We start from the raw sequence: 10940 nt of genomic DNA, 5'->3' as shown, positions 1-10940 counted from the left end.
CAGCATGAGCATCTTTAAATTCATCCAGAGTCACTTTTAATTGTTCCACACCTCGTAACTCTTTTTCAATATTTCCACTATCAACAAGCAGTGGTCTGAGTTCACTCACTTTCTTTGGGGTACAAAAGCCGTTATTTATTTTCTCTTTAAAGCCACCGTCGTCAAAAACTGTAATGTTACCTCTAGAACACGGAGACTGTTTATAATTGGTGCACGGATTAAAGTTGGTTTGGGTGATGCCCAGGCCCGTACCCAGGATTTCGTAAATACCGAGGTCCAAAACATGCTAGGGGAGCTCGGCGGCAGGCCCTCCCACAAAAGCATTTTACTCTGGGCTCAGCAGGTGAGAAACTAAAGAGGGGCTTCCACATTGAAGCAGACCAGGTGTTGGTGCTGCCGGATTTGGCACCCCCAATATAACTTTGTCCAAGATAGTCGTACTGTCACCAAAATCACACTGTTTGCTGTCTCCCTCTAGTTGCCCAGTCTCACAAAACAATGTGTAATAGCTACGTTGGTCCACAGGGCAAAATGTAGTTTATTCACAAATAACCCTCTCAAGACGTGACATGGATACAATATTTTTTCCTATTTCTAATGACCAGTGTCCAAGTCGCTGGATTGTAAATCCTAAATTGTCAGATAGTTTGGCCGTTAAAATGCTTTTTGATTACATTTCTAGCGAGAAGTTTATATTGTACTTTTAGAATCTGCGTCCAGTGGATGTGTAGGATCTATAGTTTGATAGATATTATGAAGATTATTTGAGCTCCATGTTTTTTTTTACAACATATTGTATCCACGTCTTGAGAGGGTTATTTGTGAATATACTACGTTTTGCCCTGTGGACCAACGTAGCTATTACACGTTTTTTGTGAGACTGTGTTGGCTCAGCAACATTATTTAAACAATACGAAAATAACTTAAAGTGGACCTATCATGCTATATTTGAATAATATAGTGTAGGACCATACCTATATAAGGCATATTTATACTTTTTTTTTTTCAAAATACCAAACAGATCATGCATTTTAGCCATGCCTCATTTTGCTCAATTTGAAAAATGTTAGCTCTGTTTCTGCAAGGGCAGATTCAGTGAGAACAGCACCATCTACAGGCCTGGCATATGTACTACAGCGTCTACAGCGCTTTCGAACGGCAATGGCCGTGGCTGTCTCCTCCTGATTGGTGGAGTTGGCCCAATAGCCGTAGCGCCACCGTCCTGACGTCAGGACAGTGTTCAAATCTGGATCAGTTTTTATCAGATCCGTTGCAGCCCCTTTTTTAGAGATTTGGGTATGGAGGAAAATAGAGAGGGTTGTGTTTTCTGACACTTGGTGAGTTCCCTGGAACACCGGGGACACATATTCATGTATAAAAGACGTACAAAAGTGCATTTTGCATGATAGGTCCCCTTTAATGTAAAGTATTTATTTCACCTTCCGTTATTATACATCCATGGGTACAAGTCTGGACTGCGGCTGTTTGTTGATAAATTGATGTTGTCTTCTTCTGTTTGCTTTAATGTAGGCTACTTAGTTGTGCAGCGCCCCCACTGCCAGTAAATGGAAGTACTACAAAGAACCCTGTTAATTATGTGCAGTTATATCACAAGTTGTATTATATACACCTGGAAAAAATGACCGAGGACCTCAATGGTGGGTACGGCCATGGTGATGCCTTCCACCATTTAAATGATTGACTGTAGATAAATCACTGACTATGGATACGTTCCTCATGTAACCTCAATAAACACATCTCAACTAAACCTCTAACATTGTTTAAACGCATGAGCACTCTGCAAACAGATTCAGGCTTTGTGTCGGCTGGAGTTTGCTAACACATTAGCTTTAACAACTTTGAAAGGTCATGATAGCATTTTGGAAAAAGCCTCCTCTGCTCCCGACACTGAAAAAACTGAAACGTTGACTTTAATGAATCAGAATCAGGTTCAAGGTTATTGCCAGGTGCGTTTACACATACAAGGAATCTGATTCGGTATCTGGTGGTGCGAACAAAGATAATCTAAAAAGACAAGTTGAAAAGTATGTAAAAAAGAAATCTATAAGGATGATAATAAATAAGTATTTTTGCAATTTAGCATTAAAAAAGGATGCTTAAGTATTTACACCAAATTGAAATGTAACTACGAATAACCTTAAAAGTTAAAACACACAAAAAACGAAAACACAATTCAAGGTCATCGCACAACACACATCGAAATATCAACTCGTCTGGTGTTGAAAGTGGCTCTACAGTTATCAACAGAAGATGTAAAAAGTAATTTATAAGCACTTTTCTTTTTGTTCACAGTCTCAATTCTTCTACCTCAGCAGGATTATGATTTTCCAGGCAGCGGGGAGGAAGAGGAAGAGGAAGAGGAGGAGGAGGAAGAGGGGGAGGTTTTGGTCTTTTAACACTCTGCCCTCCTCACAGTCTCTCCTCTCTCTGCGTCCCATCGGCTGCTGAAGGACTTTCTCTCGGAGACAGAAAACCATCGGAGGACACGGACAACTTCTGCAGAGCGAGAGAGGACTCTGAAGAAAATGAAGTAAGTCCTTTTACAGCATATTTACTCATGACTCATTGTTTATACCAGTCTGCAGGGGTCGGGACTCGCGAGGGTTACTTTTCAAATCCAAAACGTAATCTGAGTATCACAATATAAGAGTAACCTGATTACTTTACTTTTGGATTCCCTACATATCAAATGCAATGCAGATAAATACAAGAGAAAGGACAGATTACTAAAATGTCTTTTTCTGTTTAAGACAACAGAAACAATGTGACCTTAGAAGAAGAAGAAAGCAAGATATTAAGGATCAAAATGTGTACTCTTTTTATCTTAGGCTATGCTTACAGAATAGTATAGTAATCAACGTTAAAAAAAATCTCTCTCTCAGCCTGTGTTATAATGGTTTTAGTGCATGTCAATGGTCTCAGAGACTGAAATCCCTGTTCCAGACTCTGAACATCAGCAGGAGAGGACTCTTTAAAGTAGAGACACTACATACTGATATACACCTGAACATCAGCAGAAGAGGACTCTTTAAAGTAGAGACACTACATACTGATATACACCTGAACATCAGCAGAAGAGGACTCTTTAAAGTAGAGACACTACATACTGATATACACCTGAACATCAGCAGGAGAGGACTCTTTAAAGTAGAGACACTACATACTGATATACACCTGAACATCAGCAGAAGAGGACTCTTTAAAGTAGAGACACTACATACTGATATACACCTGAACAATCAGCAGGAAGAGGACTCTTTAAAGTAGAGACACTACATACTGATATACACCTGAACATCAGCAGGAGAGGACTCTTTAAAGTAGAGACACTACATACTGATATACACCTGAACATCAGCAGGAGAGGACTCTTTAAAGTAGAGACCACATACTGATATACACCTGAACATCAGGCAGGAGACTCTTTAAAGTAGGAACATAGTGATATACACCTGACATCAGCAGGAGAGGACTAGAGACACTACATACTGATATACACCTGAACATCAGCAGGAGAGGACTCTTTAAAGTAGAGACACTACATACTAATATACACCTGAACATCAGCAGGAGAGGACTCTTTAAAGTAGAGACACTACATACTGATATACACCTGAACATCAGCAGGAGAGGACTCTTTAAAGTAGAGACTCTACATACTGATATACACCTGAACATCAGCAGGAGAGGACTCTTTAAAGTAGAGACACTACATACTGATATGCACCTGAAGATCAGCAGGAGAGGACTCTTTAAAGTAGAGACACTACATACTGATGTACACCTGAACATCAGCAGGAGAGGACTCTTTAAAGTAGAGACACTACATACTGATATACACCTGAACATCAGCAGGAGAGGACTCTTTAAAGTAGAGACTCTACATACTGATATACACCTGAACATCAGCAGGAGAGGACTCTTTAAAGTAGAGACACTACATACTGATATACACCTGAACATCAGCAGGAGAGGACTCTTTAAAGTAGAGACACTACATACTGATATACACCTGAACATCAGCAGGAGAGGACTCTTTAAAGTAGAGACACTACATACTGATATACACCTGAACATCAGCAGGAGAGGACTCTTTAGCCATAACTCCGTTTCGACGTCCTAGAGTCTTGGGGATGGTACCGTTGGATGTGGGGTACGTGAAAATGGGGGGGTGCAAACTGAGCCTGAACCGACCAGAGCTTCCTATCAAAAGTTAGGAATTTATAGCAGCTTTTTACACTTTGCCTTGACGGTCAAATTAAAGTAGAGACACTACATACTGATATACACCTGAACATCAGTATATCCTCTTTAAGCCAGAGTACTTCTACTTTGACTGAAGTGAAGCAGTATTTCTCCCTCTCCTAACATGGCTGCAGCTCCTTCCTGTGACCTCAACGTCTCCCAGTCTTTCTTCCTCTCTGTGTTTTTGTGAAAGCCTCCGCTGCTTTCAGCCCGGCTGCTTCGTGCTTCCTGTCATATTGTGTCTGTCGGGGGGGTCGGGTTGCCCCTGGAGATGGGGAGGCTGAGTCATGCGAGGTGGGGTGATGTGGGTTAGGGTGATGTAGGAGGTGATGTGAGGAAGAGAAGAAGAGAGGAGGACAGAGAGAGATTTAACCCTGTTCTCAGAGCGGAACATTTGTGGGAAAGACTAGGTAATTAACCCAGGAGCAGAGGGGACAATACTCAGATCTTGTACTTGAGTAAAAGTAGAAGTACTCAGATCTTGTACTTGAGTAAAATTAGAAGTACTCAGGTCTTGTACTTGAGTAAAAGTAGAAGTACTCAGATCTTGTACTTGAGTAAAAGTAGAAGTACTCAGATCTTGTACTTGAGTAAAATTAGAAGTACTCAGGTCTTGTACTTGAGTAAAAGTAGAAGTACTCAGGTCTTGTACTTGAGTAAAATTAGAAGTACTCAGATCTTGTACTTGAGTACAAGTAGAAGTACTCAGGTCTTGTACTTGAGTAAAATTAGAAGTACTCAGGTCTTGTACTTGAGTAAAATTAGAAGTACTCAGATCTTGTACTTGAGTAAAAGTAGAAGTACTCAGATCTTGTACTTGAGTACAAGTAGAAGGACTTAGATCTTGTACTTGAGTAAAAGTAGAAGTACTCAGATCTTGTACTTGAGGAAAAGTAGAAGTACTCAGATCTTGTACTTGAGGAAAAGTAGAAGTACTCAGATCTTGTACTTGAGTAAAAGTAGAAGTACTCAGATCTTGTACTTGAGTAAAAGTAGAAGTACTCAGATCTTGTACTTGAGGAAAAGTAGAAGTACTCAGATCTTGTACTTGAGTAAAAGTAGAAGTACTCAGATCTTGTACTTGAGTAAAAGTAGAAGTACCAGAGTGTAGGAATACTCTGTTACAGTAAAAGTCCTGCATTCAAAATGTTCCTCAAGTGAAAGTAGAAAAGTATTATCATCAAAATATAGTGAAAGTAGCGACAGTAAAAGTAGTCATTGTGCAGAATGGTCCATTTCAGAATAATATATATGATGTGTTTTATAATGATTGATCATGAAAGTGTTCTCAAAGCTGGTAAAGGTGCAGCTAGTTTGAATGACTTTGTATACTGCAGGGTAGCTTGTGGATGTACGTTCACAAAAAAAAATATCAAAAATTACAGGAAAGGATAGTAGCCTCTTTAATCCATGCAATTTAAACAGGTATACGTTTTATACAATCTCAACCTCACAACGAGTTAGTTAGCAATAAACTTTATTTCTGCTGTAAAGGGTACTTTAACATGGGGGTCTCTTTTCTTCAGGTAATCGTGCGTTGGCTTTTCTGGAGGTTTCCCTTTAGATGAGATGTGTGTGTGCTGCCCTCTCCTCACACTCTCTTAAAAGAGACACATTGGCCAAACTCTCATGCCTCTCCTTTAAGAAAGTAGTTCACTCCCTCTCCTCTCCCTCCTCTTCCTCACCCCTTCTCCCCTCATCCTCAAACGACCTCTCCTGGCAGACGGAGCGGTCAAACATCCTCTCTCTCTCTCTCTCTCTCTCTCTCTCTCTCTCTCTCTCTCTCTCTCTCTCTCTCTCTCTCTCTCTCTCTCTCTCTCTCTCTCTCTCTCTCTGCCACCGTCGCCTTTTCTCTCCCGGTGAGGTCATTGACTATTCAGACAAGTCTGATGTTGCTGGGATGCCTCCCCTTTTTCAGACTCTCGTTTTCTCCCTCTCCCCTCCTAACTGAGGCCATCAAACAACCCGAAAGTGTGTGTGTGTGTGTGTGTGTGTGTGTGTGTGTGTGTGTGTGTGTGTGTGTATGTGTGTGTGTGTGTGTGTGTGTGTGTGTGTGGGTGTGTGTGTGTGTGTGTGTGTGTGTGTGTGTGTGTGTGTGTGTGTGTGTGTGTGTTTCCTAGAAAGAGAAAGAGTGTGTCAGACAGATAACGAAATAACATAATAGAATCGTCTGGATGTATTCTCCCAGGTGAACTGTTTGTGTGTGCGGCCTGCAGGTGGAGCTCTGACAGGTCTCGCTGTGTCGGAGCTCACCTGCTGTTTCCTGTTTGTTTCGCTTTGTTTGTGCCGGGATGATCTGACAGAAAGGGTTTCATCATCCGTGGGATATGTCCTCAGGTCCCTGACGCACCAAACACACATCAAAAACTTGTGTTTTTCCTGAGTCTTGGCCAAAAAGGTGCACTTGAACACACCGCAAAGACTACAGCTAACAGTCCTGTATGTTTGGCGCCTGCATGAGAATAAATAGTATGTATTCATCAATCTTAAAGGTCCCCTATTATACTGTTTTTCGTCAATATATCACAGGTCTCAGATATATACAAAACCTGTCTCTGATTGGCTGAAACACCAAACAGATTTCCCATAATCCCCTCTGTTTCAGCCCTGTTTCAAAAGTGCAGATTCTATGTCTGTAGCTTTAAATGCTAATGAGCTGCTGCTGGCCACGCCCCTCTGAGAGATGATTGGTTTAAAAAAACACAATGGTGCTCTAGGAGGAGATTCAGGTGATAAGGTGAACCCTGAGTTGCTCCTGATGGCCAACGGTGTGTGAGAGTGTGTGAGTGTGTGAGTGTTAAGGCCCTAACACACCAAGCCAATTTCGGCCGTCGATAGATGTCTGGCCGTCGATGAGCGTCCTGTCGCCCTACTCAGATTGGTGTTTCCCGCACCGTAGTGTCTTTTCGGCTGTCAGCTAAATAAATCACTCTGATTTGCTGTTCAGCTTAGCGAATCAGTGCATGAGAAGCGAAACGGAAGTGAGGTACGGTACGCAAACAAACGATTAGGCACACACAGACAGCTATTATTTTTCCTTTTCATCTCACCTGGACGCAAGAATGATACGATTATAAGTCGCTATGTGAAACAGTCTGTGATGGACGAGAGTGAAAATGGAACGCACACGCTATTTGTTGTTTGTATATATCACGCGGTCTGTCTTCCGGTTGCGTCTTTTGAATGACGAATACACACTACCGCCGCCTGCTGGTAAGGAGAGTTATTGCCACTCACGCATGCGCAGTGCGTACGTGCTACTTGGGCGTGGCTGAAGTCTTTGCGGTGTGTTCCAGTGCGACTTTTTGGCCAAGACGCAGGAGACGTGAGGCGACACAACAGTCGGGGGTCCGTCGGGACGTGTTCTTTGGTATCAGTTTGGTGTGTCAGGACCTTTAGCTTCCCTAGAGCAAGTGGTGCTGCTCTGCATGAATGAGGTGTGAATGGGTGAATGACTCGTAGTATGTAAAGAGCTTTGAGGGGTCGAAAATACCTGATAAAGATATTTATAAGTACAGTCCTTTTACCATTTAGATATACACGCTGTTGTTATAAACCCATTAAAACATGTTCACACCACTCTTTCTCACCACTGTGTTAAAAGCAGATCTGTGTGTCAAACTCAAAACAGAAATAATCCTGCAGGGGCTGCAAATATGCCAAACTATTATAAGTTAGTCTCACAACGGTAAGTGTTTGTCAGTATATCTGAAATTACTAGGTTAGTAGGATGAGGTAGTCATGTGATCACATTGTTAAAATAATCCCATTAAACAGTATAAAAAGACAGTTGTCCAGCTTTATAATAAAGTTTTAACATACAGTAGGTATGTTAGATTCATTTTGTTGAATTTATAGTGACAAAGACTAGCAATGCAGTACATAAAAAGCAGGATAAAAAGGAGAGTGGATAGTGGGGATGAAAGCAGTGCTATTAACAGTAACTAACTGTATTGAAGTCGGAGCCTGGGCCTCAGTTCAGTTTTTTAAAGAATCAGGATTCAGATCACGCTCTGCAGCTCCTGAAGTCTGACTCACAGCGGATACAGAGCTGCAAGGACACACACACACACACACACACACACACACACACACACACACACACACACACACACACACACACACACACACACACACACACACACACACACACACACACACACACACACACACACACACACACAGATAACAAATCCCAGCATGTAAGACATATTTATAAAACCTCTCTGTTTTGCATCAGCTAAATGCAATGTAATGAAACAAACAGGAAACAGCAGGTGAGCTCCAACACAGCGAGACCTGTCAGAGCTCCACCTGCAGGCCGCATTCACAAACAGTTCACCTCTGAGAACACAGATAACAAATCCCAGCATGTACGACATATTTATAAAACCTCTTAGTTTTGGATATTTCATAATCTTTGTTTACTCTTTTTTAAATATTTAATCTTATTTAAATACTATCATGTTATATTTTTGCACACTATATAAAATTGCCTTTTATATCTCGTTGGGATAATACACATATTTTCCACTTTGAAAAGGGCACATTTTGTTACAGAAATTGGTCCTATCTAATATTCTGAATGGCCAGTTCCCTATAATACAGTCTGAAGCTTGTGTATCAAATGTTATCCTAAAATTCAACCTGTTTTCAAAGTGTATTCATCTCTAATATTGGTGTCATAACAGTGTAATGTGTGTGTAATGTGAAAAACAGCAATCACATGACGTTGACATATTAAACACATCAATATGTCTGTTGGAGGGTTCATTTGCCAGCTGTCCTTTAACCTTTAACTACACAAAATGTCAGGAAGATCACGAGTAGTTCGCTCTTTCTCTTGGTGAAATGTAATCTGTTTATTAAATACCAGCATCTTAGTTTACACTGACATGTCGATTTGTTTTGGTTCAACTTTTTCAGAATTTTGTGTGAGTACATATTAAGTGAATATTTTCTGTGCAGTCCAGATGTTCCCGTCATATTAAATATCAAACATTGCCTGCCCCCCACAGACTGGATGTGTCTCTTCCTGTTCTGCTGCTGCTCTCCATCTGTTTCCACCTGACGACGTCCTCCACCCACCTCCAGGACTCAGGTACCCCCCCCCCGCCCCTAGAGAAAAGTACACACATCCTTTACTGAGGTAGAAGTACAGATACTCGTGTTTAAAAATACTTTGGTAAAAGTAGAAGTACTGACTAAACTTCTTTACTCAAGTAAAAGTAAAGAGGGCTTTGAAATGTACTTCAGTAAAAAGTACCCATAACTAGCAGCTGTTTTAAAGAGTACCTGACCTCCCTTTATATTAATAGAACAATAATGTCATTGTTAGCTAATGAATGTTTCCATGCTGAACAACGGCAACATGACAACGTTTTCATTGGTTCCTCTTCTTTAGAGAAGACCAGGAAATGATGGATACACGGATCGTGTTCAAATCAATAGGCACGCAATGACTCTAAATAATAATGATCACGCCACCAAACACACATTCAAACTAAAGGAACCAGCCTGTTTGGAAAATGTGAGAAGTAGAAAGTACAGGTATTTGGGTTCAACATGTAAGAAGTAGAAAGTACAGGTATTTGTGTTCAACATGTAAGAAGTAGAAAGTACAGGTATTTGTGTTCAACATGTAAGAAGTAGAAAGTTCAGGTATTTGTGTTCAAAATGTAAGAAGTAGAAAGTTCAGGTATTTGTGTTCAAAATGTAAGAAGTCAAAGTAAAAAGTCGTCAGAAAAATAAGTAGTGGAGTAAAGTACTGATACCAGAAAGATGTACTTAAGTACAGTAACAAAGTATTTGTACTCCCCCCCCCCCCGCCCCCCCCCCCCACCCCCCACAATGCTGCATTTAATCACACACGACCTCTGACTCTGAGGTCATCACGGCGCTGTTTAATCATTTCCTGTCGTCGTTGATTTCGCTGACACGCACTCTCTGGAGGCCGTTTCAGGGTGACTTTAACTTACACCGAGAGCCACGTTCAGAAAGGGCCGGGCCGCTCACTAGAGGTATACTGCCTCATAAGTTAAGTTTTAAGTTTGCAAAATCAATCAAATGTAGGTACTCCACTTCTTATTTTTCTGACGACTTTTTACTTTGACTTCTTACATGTTGAACACAAATACCTGTACTTTCTACTTCTTACATGTTGAACACAAATACCTGTACTTTCTTCTTCTTACATGTTGAACACAAATACCTGAACTTTCTACTTCTTACATGTTGAACCCAAATACCTGTACTTTCTACTTCTTACATGTTGAACACAAATACCTGTACTTTCTACTTCTTACATGTTGAACACAAATACCTGTACTTTCTACTTCTTACATGTTGAACACAAATACCTGTACTTTCTACTTCTTACATTTTGAACACAAATACCTGAACTTTCTACTTCTTACATGTTGAACACAAATACCTGTACTTTCTACTTCTTACATGTTGAACACAAATACCTGTACTTTCTACTTCTCACATGTTGAACACAAATACCTGTACTTTCTACTTCTTACATGTTGAACACAAATACCTGTACTTTCTACTTCTTACATGTTGAACACAAATACCTGTACTTTCTACTTCTCACATTTTCCAAACAGGCTGGTTCCTTTAGTTTGAATGTGTGTTTGGTGGCGTGATCATTATTATTTAGAGTCATT

General features: G+C 40.7%; 1 protein-coding gene across 1 annotated transcript in view; it reads left to right on the top strand.

The window, feature by feature from the left end:
- The first annotated feature begins 2469 nt into the window (after positions 1 to 2469).
- bcan (brevican) overlaps positions 2470 to 10940 on the top strand; it is a 32639-nt gene continuing 24168 nt past the window's right edge. Inside the window, 2 exon segments of the mRNA XM_034145843.1 lie at positions 2470 to 2551; positions 9285 to 9367. Coding sequence (XP_034001734.1) covers positions 2547 to 2551; positions 9285 to 9367 — 88 coding nt within the window. The 5' untranslated portion in view covers positions 2470 to 2546.

The sequence above is a fragment of the Trematomus bernacchii genome, unplaced genomic scaffold (genome assembly GCF_902827165.1).
Source record: "Trematomus bernacchii unplaced genomic scaffold, fTreBer1.1, whole genome shotgun sequence".
Lineage (NCBI taxonomy): Eukaryota > Metazoa > Chordata > Actinopteri > Perciformes > Nototheniidae > Trematomus > Trematomus bernacchii.
This window is presented reverse-complemented; position numbering and strand designations above follow the sequence as displayed.